The 25,739-nt window shown below is 37.6% G+C and overlaps 2 protein-coding genes across 3 annotated transcripts in view; both read right to left on the bottom strand.

The window, feature by feature from the left end:
* Positions 1–2,797, bottom strand: part of LOC130454613 (GTPase IMAP family member 9-like) — a 59,226-nt gene extending 56,429 nt beyond the window's left edge. For both annotated transcript variants that reach the window (XM_056799882.1, XM_056799883.1), the window contains exon 1: positions 2,702–2,797. The gene's annotated coding sequence lies outside the window, so the exon portion shown is untranslated. The remainder of the gene's footprint in view (positions 1–2,701) is intronic.
* Positions 2,798–12,983: 10,186 nt separating this feature from the next.
* LOC100017239 (GTPase IMAP family member 7-like) lies at positions 12,984–25,244 on the bottom strand. The gene is made up of 3 exons (XM_007504584.3): positions 25,107–25,244; positions 23,771–23,828; positions 12,984–14,333 (listed from the first exon to the last, which is right to left on the bottom strand). Exons 2-3 carry the CDS (start codon positions 23,801–23,803, stop codon positions 13,440–13,442), a joined length of 927 nt encoding a protein of 308 aa, XP_007504646.2. The 5' UTR covers positions 23,804–23,828; positions 25,107–25,244; the 3' UTR covers positions 12,984–13,439.
* Positions 25,245–25,739: the final 495 nt, after the last annotated feature.

Here is a 25,739-nt window from a genome sequence, read left to right as displayed (position 1 = left end):
TCCCCCAGTCATCATCCAAAAAATAACTCTTGTGGAATAGGGACATTCCATTCATACCATCTCCATAATTAACAACTGTCTGTCTCACTTTTGTCTTCATATTCTCAGTGCTTTGCATAATGCCTAGGCACATAGAAATTCCAACAGAAAAGTTTTTAGATCAATTGTTGGTTAATCAACATTGAATCAGTAACTATCCCTCAGATTCCAGTGGGCATCACCCAGGACCCTGAGCCAAAGGGTCCTAAGAATACCAGTGTCCTCCAGGCCATTACCTCTGCTTGCAGCCTGGACCTCAAAGCCATCAACCCTTGTGGCAATGAATCTTATCGTATCAAATATCTTTCCTGGTTCTGTAGCTCTCATCTCTTAAGAAGTCACCACTACTGAAGACCCAGAAAAGAAAATTCTATCAAAGTCCTTAGAGCAGTCTAATTGATCAGCATCAGAAATGGATATTGAAAACCAGTGAAAAATTAAATTTATATCCAACAAACCTTTTAAAAATTAAAATGGAGAGAATTTTTAAAAGGTTTGTTAGTTTCTTATTGAACAGGAGAGTTTTGAAAAGAAGTGGAGTTAAAGAAAATGAAAAGAACACTGATGCATCCTTTAAAAATACAAAGAGAGTAAAAGAAAATACAGAATGATACCTAAACAAGCAAAACAATTGTTGGAACTTCCTTTTTAATTTGAAAAATATGTTTTTAAAACTGTATATAATAGATTTAAAATTTCACATGTGCTCCTTTTTCTGTTCTTTAAATATGGAAATGTTTGTGTTTGTTCATGCTTATCAAGTTCAGAGTAATTAAAGAGAAAGTTTTAAAATGATGTTTTACTATATATTTTCCCATTATAATCTTAAGTCCACTGACTTTCCATCTGGTTTGCAGCTGAAATCTCTAATATGTGTTGTCTCCCCTTGTTAGAGTGTAAGCTCCCTGAGAGCAGATTTTTACATCTTGTTAAAAAATATTCCTGGCACTCAGCAGAGTGCTTTGTATGTAGTTCATCATAAAGACTTTTTCATTCATTCCAATGGGAAGTTCTACTCTAAACTGGCCAGTTGGAGGAGACAGAACTGGCCTGGGAAGTTGCTATTAAGTTGTTCCTAATAAGATTTATGGGATGGAAATGCCCTCTTCAGGCAAACTACTCTCCATAGTGGTATCTGCTGTGATATAGTGTTATGTTACATATATACATACATGCATGCACACAAACATACCAACTGATCTGTGAATGTGAGTTGTGTACACAGAACTTTTTTCTCCTAATTCCTTATATTCTAACATCATTTTTGCTGTACTTAAGAACACTGACTGGGTAAAATAGTGCTACTGAGGACTTAATATGATGCCAAAGGAAAGGAGATTGGGAGAGTAGACTGCTTTCAATGGCCTACTTTATACACACAAGATACACCCTCAGTTGCAGGAGGTTGCAACATAGGCAGAGAACATGCTAAAACCCCCTCCATTCTTCCGGATCCCCCCAGGACCCTTAGGTGGGAGCTGTGGAAGCATACAGGGAAATGAGGATCTAGGGAACTCTAAAAGAAAGAGTCAAGAGATTAGCTCATTCACAAATTCAGACAAGCAACAACTACATTTTAGTCCACAAAATGATGTCCTCAGAAACAGTCTCTTTCACTTTGTTCTTTAACAGGGGACTTTTTGAGCTTGAAAGGATTACAGAGTTAGTAGCAGTACCCTACACCTGGGAGCCCTTGGGGAGTTTTCATCTCCGCAAGTTCAGGAAATGGACAGGTCAGGTCGTGACGAGGCTCACTGCTAAGCAGTCCCCTCCCTGTCCTTTCCTTCTGCCCCCTGCCTCATGCCCTCCTATACTCCTATTCCTCATCCCCTGAAACCTGTACCAACAAAACTAGCTGCATCTCCAAAGGAGGAGGCTATTACTTCTGGTACAACACAGGGCCCAGGCTGGCCAGCTGAGGGGTGGGAGACACCTTACCAGAGAAGGTGCTCCACCCCAGTTCTGTCACTGAAGCCAACCAGCCAAGACGGTCTTGCTTCCTGCTTACTGACGGCAAAATTCATGAGTGAAGCCTCGTCTTCTCTCTGTGTTTCTTTTGAAAATGAATTTCATTTTCTCTTTCATTGTGAACTGCTTGAACTCGTATGGTTTATTTCTTCTAGAAGACGGGTATATATAATAGGCATTACATTTAGCACGAGAGCCACAGCACTGCTTTCTATGTGTTTGCCGAACTTTTTTCTTCTTTTGTGGCCATTTCAAAGCTATTTTGGTGCTCTTTCTTTTGAGTATCTCTAACCACCCTCTAAGTGTTTCTCAGGCTTGTTCACGTAGGACGGACCTTTCACGTACTGGCCAGGGCACACACCGAGAAGGCCAGAAGAAGGCTGAGAGCCCGAGCTCCCGACAGTCGCGGATCTCGGGCCGGTTTGCCTACCTTTAGTGCTACATTTCCCCCTTTAGGTGAGAACAATCTGGTCTCTACATTCTGCAGCTAATTTCAACTCCCCGGCAGGGCCACCCTCCCAGCAAAACAGACATAGGAAGAGTGTGTCTGTTACCCCAAGTTCTTTTTCTCTGCTGATCCATAAGCCCTTCGGTGGAAAACATTCTTCCCTCACTGGAAATCCAGAGCCCGAAGGCTGCTGCTCCATCTCTCCTGCCAGATAAGATAAGTAAGTAAGCCGAGAAAGGTACTTACTCCAAGGTGTCAGTGCCTCGCTGTATTCTTATCCTGTCCGCGAATATTTGGGCTCACAAGGAAAACCCAACAGAGGCCAGACCGCCTAACCCCAAAGGAATGACTCCACAAGAGAAGTTTCTCAGGAAGTGGGTGCCTGGGGGAGGAGTTAGCAGGAGGCATTTAAGAACAATAAAGCTAATCTCGAACCTTCAGACCTTACCAATTATTCTTATCTTATAAAGTAGTAGGGAAAGAATAAGAAGATATTTCTAGGAAGTCATTTTCTATCTGCTATCACTTCTCCTAAAGGAGAAAAACCAAGGGCTAGGCAAATCCTGCTCTGCCCACCTCTCCTTCAAATGCCAAGGAGAACAGCGAGAAATGGTGGCAGGTTAGGAAGATATGGCACAGCCTGGCTCTCTCCCTCAGAACGACTTCAGTAAACAGCTGGGAAGAGTATCAGGCTCAACAGTGATTGGCAAATGCACAGAAAAACCTAAGGGAGTCATTTCTCCAGCCCTAGTGTGAATAGGGAAATAAAGGCTTAACAAAGGCCCTGAGGAGGGGTCTTAGCCAGGGTGGTCTACCCAGAGCCTCTTTCTAGCACAGGGAATGAACTAGAACTTGTGCCAGTGCTCTAGGGAAAGAATTTGTTTCAGATATAGGGTGGAAGAACAAGAATTGGCTGGTCATCTGGGGTCATAAAGGGAATTAAATGACAGAGAGCCCAAAACTTCTTTTGTTATGTTTTAATTATCTTAAAAGAGGAAAGGAGAATGAGGGGAAAGGAATACAGTAGGGAAGGTAGGGTGTGGGAAATTACCTATATGATCAGAGACACAATTACAAGACTATACAGAAAAAAGGGGGAGGGCCTTGGAGAATATCACCTTCAACTGAACTAGTCAAAGGAAAGTAGAATAAATAGAATTTCCCACAGAAATACATTCAAGTCAATAGGGAAAGTAGTAGGGATGGGGGAGAGGTTAGTTTCTGAGAGGAATTAGTAAAAAGGTGAGGAAAAGACCCCAAACTCAGAGAGGGTATTGTGAAGTAGACCTTAAAAGGAGAAAAAGGAAGGATAAGAGTCTGTGGTTAGATGTGGATGAAGGAAAGGGAAGAGGGGTGATGGGCAAAAGCACATAGTATCAACCAGAGAGCACTAAAGCTGAGCATACCCACACTCATTACCTTCTTCTTTGCAAAGGGAGGGCAAGAAGTCAAGAGAGGAAAAAATTAAGAGAATGGATTGAAAGGAAATACACAATTAATAATCATAACTGTGAATATAAAAGGAATTAACTCCTAAAAGATTAGAAAGCAGAATCCAGCAATATGTTGTTTATAAGAAATCCATTTGAAATGCATAAATTCCCATTGAACTAAAAGAGAGGGCTTGAACACCGTCTATAATGTTTCAAATGAATTTTTAAAAGCAAGGGCAGCAATCAGGATCTCAAGTCAAGTTAAAATAGATTCAATTAAGAAATATAAAGAGGAAAACTACATTATGCTAAAAGGTATGATAGGCAGTGAATTAAATATATCAATACTTAACATAATACTAAATAGCATAGCAGTTAAAAATCTAAATGAACAGCTAAATGAGTTATAAAAAGAAATAGATGGCCTCAGATACTTCCTAGTTGAATGGCCCTGGGTAAGTCACTTAAACCACATTACCTAGCCTTTATTGCTCTTCTACCTTAGAACCAAAACACAGTATTGATTCTAAAACAGAAGGTAAGGGTTTTAAAAAATATAATATGATAGAGGATCTAAATGTATCTGTTAGACCTAGACAATTCAACAAAATAATAAATAAAAAATGAGTTAAGGAACTGAGTAGAATTTTTAAAAAATAAGGATGTGATATATCTCTGGCCACTATTGAATAGAAAAAGAAGTGTATGTATCCCTCAATACCATATAGTACATTTAAAAAAATCAACCAAGTAACACAAATGAAGAATAGCAAAAACATCAAAGACATACTTTAATATAACAATTAATTAAAAGAATATTCAATTAAGGACCATAGGATTAAGATGAATTGAAAGTGTGGGGGCAAAGCAATGGAGCCAATCTAACTCTTTATTGTTGTTTGCCCTTTGTTTTTTAAGAGAATTGATGACATCACAGGGTGATGTCTTGCCTTGAAGAAGAGGCAGGGCTGCACAAAATCATTACCTCATCCTTTCTTCCAGAGTCATCCAACTTCAGTGGCAAGATAAAGGCCAGGACAATTGGTGATAAACCAGGATGTAGTGGATTGCCTTGGTATCTTTGAGGTCTGACCAAGTTCCAATCACTCCACAGTTCCTGTTTCAATCACCTTCATGGCTAGTGCAATGAATTTCTCTCATTCATCCATTCTTCCTGGGGAAGTCTTCACATGCTTGGGGTAGACATCCCTCCTAACTAAACAAGGTTTGAGGCCTGTCAGTTACCCAGAATGGAGAGATTCTTAATTCTTTAAGAGGGTTAGAATTCATTCTTAATTCTTAAGATTGAATGGGATAAGACAATATGTAAACAGATTGTATGTAAATGATGTAAATAATGATACAATTGATAAAGGGATTGATGATAGCAGGTGACAGAACACGTGGTGGAAGTTAAGTGGTGGCAAAAGCAAGTTGTAGAATGTGAAAGAAGTGTAGGAAAAGCATATGAAAGACATACGTTATAGGAGATTATAATGAAATAAGGGGCCTCTCATGAGAGCCAAAAGACAGATATGTTGTAGGAAAAATGTATGTAGATATGTGGAGGTGTCAGAAGGGAAAAATAGAGAACGTGATTCTGCTTGAAGCAGAGGTTTGAAAGGAAAAAAAGAGTAACTATTTTGAGGTTAAATTTTAAAAGCAAGTAGAAGTCAGTGAGAGAATGTTGTGTTGAAAAATTAAGGAAATAACGCCTGTAAGCAATCATTGTGAAAGTCCATTTGAAAGTTGTGGAGTTTTTAATTAAAATCCACTGGGAGAAATGTAATATGAAGGTTTTAAAACATGTAAGTTTTATAAATGAAGAAATAGACAAAAAGATAAGGTCGTTGATAATAAAAAGGTGTTTTTTGTTTTTTGATGTATAATCTCCATTTATTATCACAAAGAGAAAGATTTTTAAAGAAAGTAGAGTGCAAAGCATTACATTGTATTTAGAAGGCATTTCTTTCCCATAGAATATTATTTATGAAAAGACTTTACCCAAAACATTTCTAGTGCTCTTCTACAAACCCAAGCAATCCCAGGGGGCAAAGTTCATTCTCAGATATCCCACCTGATACTTGCATTAACAGCTTTGCTGTGGCCTTTAGCAGAACACAGAGGCATCTCTGTGAAAATTATTTGTGACTTCTTTCTCCCTGTGTCAGACTCCAACATTTATTCATGGCTCTTTTCTCACTGGATCAGATCCTAAAATCTATTTAACCTTGTCAAATATGAGGGGAGAAAACCTTCACGTACCAGTCAATAGGTTGCCTCCATTTGAGTATCTCACATCATTGATGCAACTTGGCTGAGCTCAACCATTAAAAGCATTTATTAAGTATCTTCTATGTGGCACATGGACAGCTAAGTAGTACAGTGGATAGAGCCCTGTGCCTGAAGTCTGAAAGACTCAAGTTCCTGAATTCAAATCTAGCCTCAGACATTTATGAGCTATGTGACTCAGGATACGTCACTTAACTCTGCTTACCTTCATTTCCATGACTATAAAAAGACCTGTAGAAAGAAATGGCAAACCACTTCATTATCTTTGCCAAGAAACCCCCAGATGGGGTCACAAAGAGTCAGACCCAATTTAAAGTGACTGATCCATAATATATGTCAAACACCACTCGGATTGAGGATATAATGCAAGAAATAATCCCTAGGTCCAAGGAGTTCACATCTGGATCTTAGCAGCTGAAGACCAACAGAAATGAAATGAAAAGTGGTACCAATATTTAGGTGAAAGAAGAAAATCATTTAAAAATGTACAAGGGGGGTTAAGATGGCGGCTTAGAGAAAGCTCAAGTTCAGATCTCCTGAAAAACCTTCCCGACCGATCTCAAACTATAAGCTCCTAAGGCGCCGAAATTCAAAACGATCAACAGCACAGACCCTGGGAACCCTCCTCCTGGACCTGGACCCGGTTCAAAAGGTACGGCTCCCCTCAAAAGCCAGAACCCGAGATCACTCGGACCTCAGGGGTAGGAGCTCAGAGTCCAAGGCTCCCGGAAGCCGCAGCCCTGCCGGCTGGGCTCAGAGAGCAGAACCCTCAGGGCCTTCTACCCGAGTCCCAGTGAAAGTTACTGCCTGGGGCTCCCGCTACAGAGAGCTGGTTGAAACAACAGCAAACCTCAGGGCGGGCAAGACAGCCTCACGGGCTGGATCCTGCTATCCAAGTCTCAGTGAAAGTCCTTGCTCTCGGAGCTTGGGTTAGCTGCAGCCCATCCCCCCGCAGGCCAACGAAACAGCCTCACGGCCAGCAATTCTGAAGGCAACTTCCTGAAAGCAACGTGGTCCGACCCTTCCATTCCAGTTCCAGTGAGGCATATTCAGTTTAACCCAGGGAAAGTCATAGAACCATCTGCCCAGGACTAAAGCCTCTGAACACCAGACAGAGACAAGAAAAGCCAATCCTCCACATTCAGAGATGGAAAACTCCACAGAAGCACAGAAGCCCCAAAATACCAAGAAAAATAAGAAGAAAGGGGCAACTTTGGACACATTCTATGGAGCCAAAATGCAAAATACAGAGCAGATAGAAGATAATATAAAAGAAAATGCTCCAAAACCTTCCAAAGGAAATGGAAACTCTCCACAAACCTATGAAGAATTTGAATCAGAAATGACCAAAAAGATGGAAGCCTTCTGGGAGGAAAAGTTGGAAATAATGCAAAAGAAATTCACGCATCTACAAAACCAGTATGATGAAACTGAAAAGGAAAACCAGGCTTTAAAGGCCAGAATCAGGCAGCTGGAAGACAACGATCGTGTAAAAGAGCAAGAATTAATAAAGCAAAGCCAAAATACCAAGAAATTAGAAGAGAACATAAAATATCTCACCGACAAGGTGATAGATCTGGAAAATAGGGGGAGAAGGGATAATTTAAGAATAATTGGACTCCCAGAAAAGCCAGAAATAAACACCAAACTGGACATGGTGATACAAGAGATAATCAAAGAAAATTGCCCAGAGATTCTAGAACAAGGGGGCAATACAGCCACTGACAGAGCTCACAGAACACCTTCTACACTAAACCCCCAAAAGACAACTCCCAGGAATGTAATTGCCAAATTCCAAAGCTATCAAACAAAAGAAAAAATCCTACAGGAAGCCAGAAAAAGACAATTTAGATATAAAGGAATGCCAATCAGGGTCACACAAGACCTTGCAAGTTCTACTCTGAATGATCGTAAGGCATGGAACATGATCTTCAGAAAGGCAAGAGAGCTGGGTCTCCAACCAAGAATCAGCTACCCAGCAAAACTGACTATATACTTCCAAGGGAAAGTATGGGCATTCAACAAAATAGAAGACTTCCAACTTTTTGCAAAGAAAAGACCAGAGCTCTGTGGAAAGTTTGATACCGAAAATCAAAGAGCAAGGAATACCTGAAAAGGTAAATATTAAGGAAAGGGGAAAATGTTATCTTCTTCTTTTACTCAAACTCTCTTCTATAAGGACTACATTTATATCAACCTATGTATACTAATATGTGGGGAAAATGTAATGTATAAATAGGGGGTAAAGAAAGACCAAATAGAATAATCATTCTCACACAAAGATTCATATGGGAAGGGGAGGGGAAGAAAACTCCTATAAGAAGGAGAAGAAGAGAGGGGGGGGGGTTTACTTAAACCTCAATCTCAGGGAAATCAACTCTGAGAGGGAAAAACATCCAGATCCATTGGGATCTTGAATTCTATCTTACCCAACAAGGGTAAGGAGAAGGGAAAACCAAGGGGGGGAGGGGGAGAGGGAGAACAAAAAGGGAGGGAAAGAGAGGGGGGAAGGGGAGGGAACAAAAAGGGAGGGACTAAAAAGGGAAACATCAAGGGAGGGGACAAGGGGGACTGTTTCAAAGTAAATCACTGGACTAAAAGGTAGAGCCGAAGAAGAATAGGTTAGAATTAGGGAGGCAATCAAAATGCCAGGGAGTCCACAAATGACAATCATAACTTTGAACGTGAATGGGATGAACTCACCCATAAAACGTAGACGAATAGCAGAATGGATTAGAATCCAAAACCCTACCATATGTTGTCTTCAAGAAACACACATGAGGCGGGTTGACACCCACAAGGTCAGAATTAAAGGATGGAGTAAGACCTTCTGGGCTTCAACTGATAGAAAGAAGGCAGGAGTGGTAATCATGATATCCGATAAAGCCAATGCAAAAATAGATCTGATCAAAAGGGATAGGGAAGTTAATTATATTTTGTTAAAAGGGACTATAGACAATGAGGAAATATCATTAATCAATATGTATGCACCAAATAATATAGCACCCAAATTTCTAATGGAGAAACTAGGAGAATTGAAGGAAGAAATAGACAATAAAACCATACTAGTGGGAGACTTAAACCAACCATTATCAAATTTAGATAAATCAAATCAAAAAATAAATAAGAAAGAGGTAAAAGAAGTGAATGAAATCTTAGAAAAATTAGAATTAATAGACATATGGAGAAAAATAAATAGGGATAAAGAGGAATACACCTTCTTCTCAGCACCACATGGCACATTCACAAAAATTGACCATACATTAGGTCACAGAAACATAGCACACAAATGCAGAAAAGCAGAAATAATGAATGCAGCCTTCTCAGATCACAAGGCAATAAAAATAATGATTAGTAATGGTAAATGGAAAACCAAATCTAAAACCAATTGGAAATTAAACAATATGATACTCCAAAACCGTTTAGTTAAAGAAGAAATCATAGAAACAATTAATAATTTCATCGAGGAAAATGACAATGGCGAAACATCCTTTCAAACCTTTTGGGATGCAGCCAAAGCAGTAATCAGAGGTAAACTCATATCCCTGAATGCTTATATTAACAAACAAGGGAGAGCAGAGATCAATCAATTGGAAATGCAAATGAAAAAACTGGAAAGCGATCAAATTAAAAACCCCCAGCAGAAAACCAAATTAGAAATCCTAAAAATTAAGGGAGAAATTAATAAAATCGAAAGTGATAGAACTATTGATTTAATAAATGAGACAAGAAGCTGGTAGTTTGAAAAAACAAACAAAATAGACAAGGTACTGGTCAATCTAATTAAAAAAAGGAAGGAAGAAAAGCAAATTCACAGCATTAAAGATGAAAAGGGGGACAGCACCTCTGATGAAGAGGAAATTAAGGCAATCATTAGAAATTACTTTGCCCAATTATATGGCAATAAATACACCAATTTAGGAGAAATGGATGAATATATACAAAAATACAAACTGCCTAGACTAACAGAAGAGGAAATAGAATTCCTAAATAATCCCATATCAGAAATTGAAATCCAACAAGCCATCAAAGAACTTCCTAAGAAAAAATCCCCAGGGCCTGATGGATTCACCTGTGAATTCTATCAAACATTCAGAGAACAGTTAATCCCAATATTACACAAACTATTTGACATAATAAGCAAAGAGGGAGTTCTACCAAACTCCTTTTACGACACAAACATGGTACTGATTCCAAAACCAGGCAGGTCAAAAACAGAGAAAGAAAACTATAGGCCAATCTCCCTAATGAATATAGATGCAAAAATCTTAAATAGGATACTAGCAAAAAGACTCCAGCAAGTGATCAGAAGGATCATTCACCATGATCAAGTAGGATTCATACCAGGGATGCAGGGCTGGTTCAATATTAGGAAAACCATCCACATAATTGACCACATCAACAAGCAAACTAGCAAGAACCACATGATTATCTCAATAGATGCAGAAAAAGCCTTTGATAAAATACAACACCCATTCCTATTAAAAACACTAGAAAGCATAGGAATAGAAGGGTCATTCCTAAAAATAATAAACAGTATATATCTAAAACCAACAGCTAATATCATCTGCAATGGGGATAAACTAGATGCATTCCCAATAAGATCAGGAGTGAAACAAGGATGCCCATTATCACCTCTAGTATTTGACATTGTACTAGAAACACTAGCAGTAGCAATTAGAGAAGATAAAGGAATTGAAGGCATCAAAATAGGCAAGGAGGAGACCAAGTTATCACTCTTTGCGGATGACATGATGGTCTACTTAAAGAATCCTAGAGATTCAACCAAAAAGCTAATTGAAATAATCAACAACTTTAGCAAAGTTGCAGGATACAAAATAAACCCACATAAATCATCAGCTTTTCTATATATCTCCAACACAGCTCAGCAGCAAGAACTAGAAAGAGAAATCCCATTCAAAATCACCTTAGACAAAATAAAATACCTAGGAATCTATCTCCCAAGACAAACACAGGAACTATATGAACACAACTACAAAACACTCGCCACACAACTAAAACTAGACTTGAACAAATGGAAAAACATTAACTGCTCATGGATAGGACGAGCCAATATAATAAAAATGACCATCCTACCCAAACTTATTTATCTATTTAGTGCCATACCCATTGAACTACCAAAATACTTCTTCACTGATTTAGAAAAAACTATAACAAAGTTCATTTGGAAGAACAAAAGATCAAGGATATCCAGGGAAATAATGAAAAAAAACACACATGATGGGGGCCTTGCAGTCCCTGACCTAAAACTATATTACAAAGCAGCAGTCATCAAAACAATTTGGTACTGGCTAAGAAACAGAAAGGAAGATCAGTGGAATAGACTGGGGGAAAGCAACCTCAGCAAGACAGTATACGATAAACCCAAAGATCCCAGCTTTTGGGACAAAAATCCACTATTCAATAAAAACTGCTGGGAAAATTGGAAGGCAGTGTGGGAGAGACTAGGAATAGATCAACACCTCACACCCTACACCAAGATAAATTCAAAATGGGTGAGTGACTTAAACATAAAGAAGGAAACCATAAGTAAATTGGGTAAACACAGAATAGTATACATGTCAGACCTTTGGGAGGGGAAAGACTTTAAAACCAAGCAAGACATAGAAAGAATCACAAAATGTAAAATAAATAATTTTGACTACATCAAATTAAAAAGCCTTTGTACAAACGAAACCAATGTAACCAAAATCAGAAGGGAAACAACAAATTGGGAAAAAATCTTCATAGAAACCTCTGACAAAGGTTTAATTACTCAAATTTATAAAGAGCTAAATCAATTCTACAAAAAAGCAAGCCATTGTCCAATTGATAAATGGGCAAGGGACATGGATAGGCAGTTCTCAGATAAAGAAATCACAACTATTAACAAGCACATGAAGAAGTGTTCTAAATCTCTTATAATCAGAGAGATGCAAATCAAAACAACTCTGAGGTATCACCTCACACCTAGCAGATTGGCTAACATAACAGCAAAGGAAAGTAATGAATGCTGGAGGGGATGTGGCAAAATAGGGACATTAATTCATTGCTGGTGGAGCTGTGAAATGATCCAACCATTCTGGAGGGCAATTTGGAACTATGCCCAAAGGGCGACAAAAGAATATCTACCCTTTGACCCAGCCATAGCACTGCTGGGTCTGTACCCCAAAGAGATAATGGACACAAAGACTTGTACAAAAATATTCATAGCTGCGCTCTTTGTGGTGGCCCAAAACTGGAAAACGAGGGGATGCCCATCAATTGGGGAATGGCTGAACAAACTGTGGTATATGTTGGTGATGGAATACTATTGTGCTAAAAGGAATAATAAAGTGAAGAAGTTCCATGGAGACTGGAACAACCTCCAGGAAGTGATGCAGAGCGAGAGGAGCAGAACCAGGAGAACATTGTACACAGAGACTAATACACTGTGGTATAATCGAACGTAATGGACTTCTCCATTAGTGGCGGTGTAATGTCCCTGAACAACTTGCAGGGATCCAGGAGAAAAAAACACCATTCATAAGGAAAGGATAAACTATGGGAGTGGAAACACCGAGAAAAAGCAACTGCCTGAATACAGAGGTTGAGGGGACATGACAGAGGATAGACTCTAAATGAACACTCTAATGCAAATACTATCAACAAAGCAATGGGTTCAAATCAAGAAAACATCTAATGCCCAGTGGACTTACGCGTTGGCTATGGGGGGTTGGGGGGGGGGAGGAAAAGAAAATTATCTATGTCTTTAACGAATAATGCTTGGAAATGATCAAATAAAATATATTTTAAAAAAAATGTACAAGGGGAAGAGAGATATGGATTTAACTGTAGACAAGAAAGATTTCTATAGACACTGGGATTAGTAGATGAGTGGAGACACAAAATCCTGGAGGATCAGGAATGAAGAAGCTTTGAAGCAATTTAAACAAAGAAGGTTAAAACTTTATTACTTATTCACGTTCATGAAAGATTGGAGGGCGACAAATCCTAGACTCTACACTTGGGGCCCAGAAAGTAAAAGCTCAACCAAAAGAAGTAAATTTGATTCTGGGAGCTATAATGTGGCATATCACTGGTGGGAATTCTGCCCCTCCATATCTGTTTTATCATGGCCTCAAAAATAATATGAAAGAAATCAGGAATAATTCTGTAATAGATAAATTTACATAAAATTAAGGATAGCTATGAATTTTAAAAAAGCAGGTTCATTTTTTTTAAGTACCTACATGAACTTTTGGAACCAAAGTGGAATTTTAGAAATAGTTTCTAATTTTGGTTGCTGTTCCTTTCAATAAACTTGTATCTTTCTCTGATTCTGCGTCTATTTGTTTAATAATTTCATCATATTTTTGCCGTAGGCTTCTTATTTTAGACTCCTTTTGGTTTTTTTCCTCATCTGTGGGGTTTGATATCTCAGCATATTTTTCTTCTATTTCACAAATACTATTTTCTAAATGTTGAGTGTATTCTGCCTTCAGGTTCTCTCTTCTTTTTTTCAGTGTTTCCTCAGTTTTCTTGTATATGGCATCTGAGAAATACTCCTCTTTATTATCCTGTACCATCTTCTCTATCATATCCAGCAGCTTTGTCACTTGAGCTTTGTTTTCATCATCCTTGGCTTTGTTATTGAATGCACAGTATCTCCCATTACACTCTTTAAGGAGCATTTTGAGGTTTGCATTACAGCCTTTTAAAAACTCATCCAGTTCCTGACCCTCTAGGTCATCTTTCCGAGTGAACAAGACTACCATGTATTTTGTGGCAGAGGTTCCAAAGAGTGCCTTGAGCCAGCAGACAGTCTGCTGATCTTCATCTGTATAGCAACCCAGCTGTAGAACCAGAATGATGGCATGTGGCCCAGGGGAAGATAAGATGACACAGCGACTGATCTCAGTGCAAGTGGTTTCTAAGCTTTTCTTTGTGTGAAATAGTCCAGGGGTATCAACAACCACAAGCTCTTTCTTGGACTTCCATTTTCGGGTTTGTTTTTTACATTCCTGGGTCACTGAATGTCCTCCATGTATAGATTCAAATCCTTCATAGCCAAGGATGTTGTTCCCAGCTGCACTTTTCCCATTTCCACTTTTCCCAACTAGGACAATCCTCAGGATATTATCAGACTCATGGTTCACACAGTCGTCAGGAATCTGTGGGAATAAATTTGTCTGATTGAAAATCCCATCATCAAGGTAATAAAGAAGGGTGAGGGAACTTAACTACAGAAGGGAGGTGATAGAAAGTATTCGACTTTAGATGCTTAGTTAGCCTATATCCTTCAAACCATAAAACTGTATACTTCTAGGACTGACATTTGTCTCAAAGTAAACAGAAGTGGGCTGAGTTTTACAAAGAAATATTCTAGTCAAAATCTGGAAATTTTTAAATAATTTAATATTGGTATAAAATAAGTAAGGCTGCTAGACTGCACAGTAGATAGAATCCCTGACCTTAAATCAGGAAACTCACTAATGATGTCCATAGTGGCTCAGTGATTTCCCAAGGGCAGACTTGGTGGCAGGGCCATAACTTAAGTCTAGAGTACAGAAAAGTCAAAGTCAAAGAATGTGTCTAGTAGAACCATAGCCTCGGGCAGATTCAGAGTGACAAGGGCTATGCAATTAATGACAGACAGACATAACTGTGTGGAAATTTGCCAGCCAATGACAGCTATCCCTCACTTGACGGAAACTCATTTCACAGAATTCAAAATTGAGAGAATCAGGTTATTTATTATAGTACCTAAAACACAGTATCTTCATCACTATGTTTTGCAACATATTATTTCACTTGATTCAAATAGGAAACCCATAGGTAAGTTGCCAAGTCACTATTATTTCTGTTGGACAGAAATGGAAACTACAGCCCAAAGAGCAATTTACTTAAGGCCACATAGCAAAACAAAGATGAGAACAAGTCCCCAGGGCTCCTCAAAAAACAGCAGCTCCTTATCTCTCTCCTTTCTCCTGTTTTGAAGAACAATCTATTTTGAATTGGATTGGGGGGCAGAGGACATTGAGCTTAGGAGCAGAATAAGCTGAATTGTAGTCTTTTTCTGCCATTAACTCAATGTGTAATTTTGGGCTAATCATGTTATCTGCCTGAACCTCAGTTTTCCTCAACTATAAATCCTCCTCCTCATCTCCAGCTCTGATCCTAAATCAGCCTCCACCCATTGCTGTTGCTGCCCCTGCTGGGTTGATTGCTGCCACTGAGAAGCTAGGAGTCCTTGGAGTCATTCCTCAGGGCAGATGGTAAAAAAACAAACAAACAAAAAACAACACCTGAGTGTCTTTTTCCTTAGGCAATGATTAGCCTCTTAACTCCCTCTGGGGAAACTAGTATTTTACCTCAGGGGGGACAGAGAGAAGGAAGAAACTCTTTCAAAAAGAAAGTTGATTACAATCATGGTCTGTTCTAGGAAAGAGCACTGCATTACCTATTTCAAACAGCTTCCAGCTTTAGGATGTTTTTTCTTTCTACCACTGATCCTTTCAATTATCTTGCCTGATATTCAGGGCAGAAATTCATCTCCCTATAACCCTTTCCCATTTGGGTCTGCCCAGTCTCTAAGATTCATCCAGTTTGATATTCCTCAAACCCATATTCTCCCTCCCTATGGGAGATCCCACAGTGCTGACAAGAGGGATATGAATTTTAGAAAAAGGAATTTTAAAGGGTCTGGAGGTGACATTTTAAGCCTTTTCAGACTCCATTTTTTAAAAAATGAAAGTCTCTGTATCTTATTGTATTTTGCTGACTTTTTTTTAAGATTTAATTTTGTTGTTTAAAGTTCATATAGTAAATGTATTTATTACTGTTATAATCTACTGTTTTAACTATCAGATATATTCTATTACCTTTCCCTTATGACTATGAGCAAGATATTGTAAAAGTTCATAAACACCCTTTTTTTCCATTTAGCATTTGTTAAAATTGTCACATAGATGATGGATGGATTCAACCTGGCTAACAACATTTAGAGAATTTAATAAGCTAAGAATTTAATTGTAATGTTCAGGGGTCTTCAGAAATAATTTTAATTAACTGGTGGTTTCTGAAGGGATGAGTTTTTATATTTATATTTTAAAGAATATTGTATTAAAGGTAGAGAAACAAAGAAATGTTACTACCAAGGTATTTCTATGAAGCAGGAAGCCAAAAAGAGCTCCTGCAAAATTCTTCAGTTTAATTTACTTCCACCAGAAAAATCTAGATTTCTTGGTGATGTTCTAGACCCAAATAAATTTTACTTTCTTTAAAAATATACTTGCCAAGGTTGAAATATTTGCTACATCTGTAAAAATTGTGACAAATAAACCAGGAGAACATTGTACACAGAGACAAACACACTGTGGTATAATCGAACGTAATGGACTTCTCCATTAGTGGCAGTGTAATGTCCCTGCACAATCTGCAGGGATCAAGGAGAAAAAACACTATCCATAAGCAGAGTACAAACTGAGGGAGTAGAAACACTGAGGAAAAGCAACTGCCTGACTACAATGACTGAGGGGACATGACAGAGGAGAGACTCTAAACGAACACTCTAATGCAAATACTAACAACATGGCAATGGGTTCGAATCAAGAACACATGTGATACCAGTGGAATCACGCGTTCGGCCACGGGGGGTGGGAGGGAGGAAAAGAAAATGATCTTTGTCTTTAATGAAAAATGCATGGAAATGATCAAATAAAATACGATTTAAAAAATTGTGACAAATATCCATCAGTTCATAGGTGTTTTTCTTTTTTTGTCATACAGCAACTTATATGAAATATGATAGTGTGTTTGTTTGCTATTGTCATTAAATGGGCTATTATAATTTAGGGTATTTTGATACTTTTTGAATGTGCATTACATGTTGTATTATTGTTCTTTATAAAAAACTGTTACTTGTTTTAAATCATTTGCTTCTACTCATAGTGGATCATGGTCAGGTTTGAAGAGGAAATGGATCTCATTTTTCGTGAGAAACCTTTGTATTCTACACTTCCTTAGCTGACAGAGTGTTAATGATTGTAAGCTATATATTTTTGGTTTTTAAAACTCTTTTATTATTGTTTTTGCTTGCATGCTCAATATAGTATTTCAGTTTTTTCTCCTCTCCATTTTGTATTTGAAGCACATGTCACCAGCATTGAGAAGATCTTCTTTAACTTTTTTGATCTTGCAGTAATATAAGTTTAAAATATATTTACTATAATGTCAGTGTAAGCCCCAAAAGCTTGAGACTATAGAAATGATGCCACTGATTGTTTAAAAAAGAATTATGGGACTTTGCTTAATGATTCTGTCTGATTCCAGGACAAGAGAATACAAAAAGAGCCATTGCACAGTGCCAAAAAAGCACAAAGCTAAACTTCATAGTGGTTATCGAGCATAAGGTCAAAGAGACCAACCAATTCCATTGGGATTCATGAAAATTTTGAGCCAGGACAAGAGGACTTGAACTTGTTTAGGGTTCAAGGTTGCATCTGTTTAACATGTGTTAAAGGCAGGTCTTCCTTGTCCCACATTTTACCAAGTATCTCAAATTTGGCTCCTACCTGGCTCCTATAATCTAGTCCCTTTTCTGTCTTTCATGGTAAGACAAATTTTCTATAGTCCTGGCTACTGATTTGGTAAATGCATAATTGCTTAAATCATTTTAATGGGCTCTGCTTCAAGGACCTGTTATGGATTTATTTTTCCTTTACTTAGAATTTTACACATAAGACTTTGATAGTCTATATTTCATCCAGAACTTATTTTTTTATTTGGATTTTTAAAATATTTTTTATTTCTCTTGACAATTGCTTCATATACCTCATAACTCAGCCATACATCCCTAAGTGATCCCTGTGTTTTTCAATACCCTCTTCAGGGGGGAATGTGTTATTATTATTTTAAATTGCAAATTTTAAATTCTTTTTGAGAGTAATTTTAGGTTAAAAAACATGCTACCTCTCCAAATCCAGAAAATGAGCTCTTCTTAGAAGGCACCATGAAGATGCCTTCACAGACCACAAGCTACATCAAGAAGATCCAGAATGAACTTTGGGTGTGGTTGATTGAACTGAAGGTTGATTGAACATTTAATTTGAATGTATACTCTTATGACAAAAGGGGACTTCCCCCTAACTGGCTTTTTGTAAATGTTCCTATCAATTATTGATTTTGTTCTCTTTTCCTCTTATCCTCAAAATATTGCAATTTCAAAGTTGGTATATTTACAAGACCCACTGGAAAGACTAGTCTTCCGTGGGTCTCAAGGGGAGAGTGTATGATTGAAAATCTGTTACCCTAAAAAATAACTACATATCCCAAGAACCCACTGACTTCCCGTCATTACATACTTCTTGTTGACAGAGGATAAAGGGCGTGGGCTTTGGAGGCTCCCTCTCTCTGATGTAGAATCAACATTGATGGTGGTGAGTGGGGTTAACTAAAAAATAGCTAACTAGCCAAGAGCACATGGTCTTTATTTTGTGTCTTCTTTATTCCTTAATTTCTAATGATCATTAATATATCCCATAAAATATAGTATTTTTATTAGAGATCTAATTTTTACAGGTTCTTCCTTCATCATCAGCAATATCATCTTCAATGGAGATATGTTAGAAGCCTTCCCAATAAGATCAGGATAGCAAGGTTGCCCATTATCACCACAATTACTTAATCTTGTGCTAGAAATGCTAGCTTTAGCAGTAAGACAAGAAAAAAATTGAAGGAGTTAAATAAAGTAAGTAATGAGGCAACTAAGCTATCGCCTTTTCCAGATGATATGATGGTATACTGAGAGAATCCTAGTGAATCAACCAAAAAAACTAATTGAAATAATAACTTTAGTAAAGTTGCAGGATACAAAACATACCCACATAAATCATCAGCATTTCTACATATTACCAATAAAATCCAGCAGCAAGAGATAGAAAGAGAATTTCCATTAAAAATTACTCTAGGTATAGCAAGGAAAGGGAATTATAGCAAGAGCAATATTGACAGGCCTGGATTCCAAGCTCCTGGGTTAGGGTTCCAAACTGTTGAAGAGACAGTTTTTCCAATAGCACTCAGGAGCTACAACTTGAAGGAGAAGTTGCAAGTGTGTGGCTGAGACATACTGGAAATCCATCCATCAAACAACTAGCCTTGAGGATTTACTAGCTGTGGTGAGAGAATGTCTCCAGTCTTCCTGGTGGACAGCTGGACTGGGGAAAAGATATCTACCCTGCCGGGACATCTGAGGACATCAGCTGGACTCCTGTACCTGACTCACCAAGGACTCTCTATTTGGGAGATTTTGATTCCTTGTTGGACTTGCCTTTAGGAATTTATGTAATTAGTTAAGGTAGTTAAATAGTGGGTTTAATTAGAGGGTAAAGCAGTCAGATTTCCCTTCTCCCATTTTCCTCCTCCCTTCACCCATTCTCTGTTAATAAATTCAATATTATTTATATGTGCTATTTTCCCTCTGTATTACTTTCTTTCTCCCTTTCAAATTTATATACTTTTGACAGTTGGCAGTCAGCTAGGTTGAAAAACCTAAATTTTATATTTCCATATTTATTCATTTAAGTTGGTATAGGGAGCAGTCAGTTAAGGTTGGAAGATTCCATCTCCACTCAGAGAGTGGTACAGTCCAAGAATGGGGGCCAGCAGAATTCTGAGACTCTAACTAAACTGGTAGAGGCATTTAATAATTAAATACTTTTTGCCACATGATATAGGTGGCCATATTGGTGGCCATGTTGTAATTTTTTTCATTTTTTTAAGAAATGTTTTCTCTTTATTAATTGTTTGTTAAAACTCTAATTCACTTGTGTATATAGTGTTATCTTTAAATATAAACATGTCTGGAGACATGGTAATGGATGTTTTGATTGTGTGGTGGGAGTGCATTCTGCATATCCCTTACATTTTATTTGTGCTTTTCTGTAATGTATGTTATGTGGGTTTGGATTATGAGTGGATGAAGCCATTTATGGAAATTACGATGCAAACTGTCCTGTCTCATATCCCTGTAATGTGTATCTGTCTTTGTGTCCTGTATAAGTATAGATTGGCATTCTTTCTTATCTGCAAATTGTTTAAAACAATTATGATTTGTTTGACAAAGGATTCCGAGTTCAAACTAATGGTAATACATATGAAACAATAGCTGGACCAGATGGAACTATATATAAAGGATAAAAAGTTTGTTAATGCAGAATATGTTTTGAGAGTTGTCCAGCAGTCTCTCTGAGGGTCCAGAGTCCACTCTGGCCAGGAGTGACAATTTCGGTCGAATAATGGAGGGAGAAGCACTACTTGCTCAGTCCTACATGTGTAGGCATTACATAGTGTTCTGCCATGGCACGGAGGTTCATTTTTTTTTTTACATAGGCTTAGTGAGTACATACTTCTTTGGCACACAATCAATTTTCTACATACATGTTTCCATAGAAGTTAACAATAGACGCTAAGCCTAAGGAGATAGTCAATGAAACATTGTTGCTCTGACAGAAATAGATGAATGACATAAGTAGGGTGATTTGGAGGTCAGTCCCTCTTGACATAAGGAGAATCATTGTTACTTTTGGTCAGATTTCACAACCAATCGCAATGACTTAGGAGATGGATAAAAAAACATTTCATAGCTAGGTACATGGTTAGAAGGTAATTTAAGACAGACCAGATTTGGGGTTTTCCTCAATTCACAAGTTCTATTTTTCTTGCATTACTTTAAAGCACCTGGCAATGTTGCCTGGTTTCTGTCTGCAGTGGAGTGTGTCTTGAAGGTGATTGATGTTCTTGGCTTGCCTGGCTTATAATGGGAATGAATGTAACTCTGTGGAGAGGGAAAGGAGGGAGGTAATGGGCAATGATCTTTACATTTTAATTCTGTGAATATAAACTTTTAGGGTAATAATCTAGGGGGATTAATGTGGGATATATATTTATTCTATGTCTTTGCTCTTATATCATTCCTTTTGTTTTGGAGAGAGAACAATAATCATCCATTAGTGAGGGCAGTTAAAGAGAAAAAGAAGGGAATCAGTGGGGGCCTCATTTACTGGGGGCTCCCAAACTGTGACTTTGTCAGCCAGTGGGGGTTTGATGGCTCCCAACAAAAATGAGTAACTTTGATAATATTAAATTAAAAATCTTTTGTATAAAGGAAACCAATGTAACCAAGATTATAAAGGAAACAACAAACTGAGAACAAATTTTATAATAACTTTTTCTGATAAAGGCCTTGTTTCTCATATATAGAGAAAATTAAGTCAAATTTATAAGAATACAGGTCATTCCCTAATTGAAAAATGGCCAAAGGAAATGAATACGCAGTTTTCAGGTGAAGAAATCAAAGCTATAAATAATCATCTGAAAAAAAGTTCTAAATCTCTTTTTATTCAAAAATGCAAATTAAAATGACACTGAGGTACATCTTATACCTATCAAATTGGTCGATATAACAATAAAGGAATGCAATAAATGTTGGGAAGGGATATGGCAAAATTGGCAACTAATTGATTATTGGTGGAGTTGTTAGCTGTTCCAACCATTCTGGAAGACAATTTGGAACTATGCCCAAAGGGCTATAAAACAATTCATACCCTTTTATCCAGTAATACTACTGCTAGGTCTGTATCCCAAAGAGATCTAAAAAAGGGGGAAAGAACCTAATTGCATAAAAATATGTATAGTAACTCTTTTTGTAGTGGCAAAAAAAAATGGAAATTGAAAGGATGCCTATCAATTGGGGAATGACTGAACAATTATGGCATGTTGGTAATGGAATACTATTATGCTGTAACAAGTGATGACCAGGATGATTTCAGTTTGAAAGACCTACTGAACTGATGCGGAATGAAATAAGCAGAACCCAGGGGAACATTATACACAGTAACAGAAATATTGTGTAATTATCATCTGAGAAGGACAATTATTCTCAGCAATACAGTGTTGCAGGACAATTCTGAGGGACTTATTACAAAGAGTGCTATCCACCTATAGCAAAAGAACTGGCAGAGTCAGAATGCAGATCAAAGCATCATATTTTTCACTTTAGTTTATTTGAGTTTTTATTTGGGGGCTTTGATTTTATGATTAAAACCATGGAAATATGTTTTGCATAATAATGCATGTATAACTGAGATTCAATTGCTTGCCATTTCCAGGATGAGGGAGTGATGGGAGGGAAGAGGGGTAATTTGGATTATATAATTTTGGAAAACTGATGTGGAAATGTGTTACATTTATTTGTACGTGTAATTGATCAAATAAAATTAGGGGACAAGGAATTCAAAAAAGAAGATAGCATAGAGGTGAATTAGTTAAACAAAGGATCTAGATGCAGAAGGGACAAGAATCCAACCAGTAGAAAGGTGATGGCCTGGAAGAAAACTGAAGGGTATGAGACCTGGAAGTTAGAGTCACAATAAAGAACAGGATTTGGAGTTACATCATAAAGAGAGAAGCAGAATGACAACTGATTTTCATGAGATAAAGAAATCTTAGAATTCCTGAACATGGACATGAAACACCAGTGGATGATGGCACTTTGTACTATTCATATGTAATCTGTCATATACAGTCTCATATCACAAAAAAGACAGTTTTGTGAATAGGCTTCTGTTTCCTGGCTCTCAGAACCTCATTTAGTTTACTGAAAGGGTTGGACAAAATGATTCTTAAGGACCTTTCCAGTTGTAAGAATTTGCAAATCAGTATCTTAATTGTATTGCTAGACAGCATTGTCTTTTAAATAAGCAAATTTAGGAATTGTTTTAATGGTGGAAGAAGAGAGGAGGAAAGGGGTTGACATGGCTCCAAGGCATCTTCTACTTCACTCATTTCTCTAGCTTAAAGTAGTGAAAGACTTCAAATGCAAAGGATGCCTTTTGAAAAAGAAAAAATCTATGTCCTGATCAGTCATTAGTGCCTTAAATTTGACAAGGTGATCAAATGGTTTGCTAGCTCCGAGATTAAAATGGGGCCCAGATATTGCTTAAGTGTGAATAATGGATAAGAGAAGAAGACAAGACCCAGGAGAAAGTTCTGTCTATTTTGTGGGTCTCCTTTGTCAGGGGAGGGAAATCCTAGCCCATCCAGGGTGAGTAACAAATCACAAAATGAGGCAGCTTAAAAGAGAAAGAAACAAAATGGGAGCTAGAGCATCACTAGGAACCCCTAACTCTTCATAATTGAATTAAAGAAAGAGTTCTTAATTCCTTACTAACATTTACATATTCAGTTTTATTTTTGTGATTTATTTAGAGGTCATTATATTACTAATGTGTTCTCAGAAAGTTATTATTGAGGCATTAAAAATGGAATTTGGGAAAAATGTTCTACTTAATGAATTAAGATTGGTTAGGCTGTTTTCATGGAAATATGTCCTTGACCTTAGTTGGGGGGGGCATCCAGAAATAAAACTGTTTCAGCATTTCCATGGGACTTAAAAATTAATTTCCATCTGTCTGGTACATATAGATGTCAAACAGAGACATGAAAAGAAACAAACTGACTTTGGACTAATTCTACTGACCTAGACATTCTATGCCTCTGTGATTTTTTTTTAATCACTGGAGAATGAAGAATTGAGGAAAGTGATACTTACCAAGCTGTCAGATTTCCTTGGTCTGGCTTCCATGTTTGAACAGGGTGAGGTGCCAGAGCTATGAATGAGTAAGAGAAAAGACAAAGAAAAATACATATTTGCATTTATTTTGGCATTTATAGAAATACTAATACTCAATAAATTCTTATTTAGCACCTGGTGTGTACTTATGTTCAAAAACCATGATTAGCCCTAAGGAAGATATAAAAGAAATAAAAGAGACATCCCTTGCCCTCAAGAAGTTGACAATCTACTTGGGGAGATAAGACAAAAGATAGCAATAAAAATATCACATTTTTAAAGAACCTCTTATTTTCTTTCATCTAATTCCATAATTTTTTTCTCCTGAGTCAAACAGCTCACTGTGTTTGTCAGCCCTCAGGATTTGTAGTTGTTATCCTACAAGATCAATCAACTACTTGAAGCCAATTGCCATTCTAATTTAGTAATTGTTCTCTTGTGAGTTTAGTTCACATAAATCAGTCCCCACCAAAGCTAGATTACTCCTTACTTATACTGATTAAAATTCATGTTTTTAACCTGAAAAGCTGAGTTTCTCCCAGACCCTAGATAATGATGACTCCACTAAGATTCAGTTACTAACCAGCCAACCAGCCTCTCTCTCTTTCTATGTCTCTCTGTCTCTCTCCCTTTAATGTCAGTTCATCATCTTATCCTTGAAATACTAGAGTGATTGGGGGAACGTTGCCCCACAGGGCAGAGGCAGTCCTGATCTCCTGGCTTTGGAATGATTCATGGCTCCACTGTGCAGAGTAAAGTTGTTATTTGGATTCTAGGATAGAGCTAAGCAAGACAGCCCTCATCCTCTGCTGCTCATCTACACTAAGGATGATGGAAGCATAGATTTTGTGCTGGAAGAACCTTAGAGACAATCAGATACAAACTCCTTATTTTACAAATTGGGAAATTGGGGCACAGAGAGGTTAAGTGACTTAATATCACGCAGTCTGTAAACATCTGGGGGTATGATGTGAATACACATGACCAGTGAATATGTGCAGCCCAAGTTAATTATTCAAGGAAAGGGTAATCATGGGGGACAGGGTTTTTTTCCCTAAAAATCATTGCAACAAAAATAATTTCTTTTATCAAGTATCAGTGAAAGAAAGCTATTAAAAGGGAAGAGGGTAGACTAATAATCCCTTTCTGCTCTTAAGAAATTACCCAAACATGCAGTAAACAGACTCACCCTTCCTCTCCAAAACACAAGTCCCTAAATTCTTTCTTTTCTTCTAGTGTTCCCTTCCCTGACACCTCTACTCCATGACATTTCTTTCCCCGTTCCCTGCTATTCCCCAGTCCCAACCAGGCTCACCTTTTTCCAGAGAGTAAAAAATTGATCTTCTCCACTGGACTGGTAAAACAATCTGATGTGTTACTTTCACTTTTGTTTCTACAAGTACACTTTACTTCAGAAAGCTCAAGAAGTAGCACCAATCTATGGACTCTGGAGCCCTCACAGGACAACATGTTATATTGAAATCTTCTCATTTGTGATGAAAAATCAGCCTTGTTTCTAGGTGATTTCATGAGTTCTTCAAGGCCAACTAACCCTAAAATACCTTGGTTCCACCTGGCCATGGCTCTCAAATTCCCATTGTTGGTGATTTGTAGAAATTATGACTAGACCAAGGTCACATAAGTGATAAGAAACAGATCTGGGATCAGAACCAAGGTACTCTAATTCCATATTGTGAATCTTAAAATTTCTCAGACTTGTGAATGTTAAAAATTCTCAGACTCTACCTTAGAACATTTGGTTAAGACCATTCTCCATTTTAAACAATGAAGGTACTTGATCAGGAATGTGAGAACTCTAACATTACTCCTCCCATACTTAAGCATACTTTAGGGGAAGATAAAGTTGTAAACTCCTTACTGAACAATGAAAAAGTACTTAATTCATACTTATAGTGAGACAAAAGCCTTAAGCTAAGTCTATTTTTAG

This window comes from Monodelphis domestica, chromosome 5 (genome assembly GCF_027887165.1).
Source record: "Monodelphis domestica isolate mMonDom1 chromosome 5, mMonDom1.pri, whole genome shotgun sequence".
NCBI classification, from domain to species: Eukaryota; Metazoa; Chordata; class Mammalia; order Didelphimorphia; family Didelphidae; genus Monodelphis; species Monodelphis domestica.
This window is presented reverse-complemented; position numbering and strand designations above follow the sequence as displayed.

Excerpts from the sequence above, each read along its gene's own strand:
- LOC100017239 (XM_007504584.3), bottom strand. The coding sequence starts at position 23,803 with ATGGAAGCCAGACCAAGGAAATCTGACAGCTTG. Across the intron at positions 14,334-23,770 it reads CAAGGAAATCTGACAGCTTG|ATTCCTGACGACTGTGTGAA; the intron begins GTAAGTATCACT and ends TTATTCCCACAG.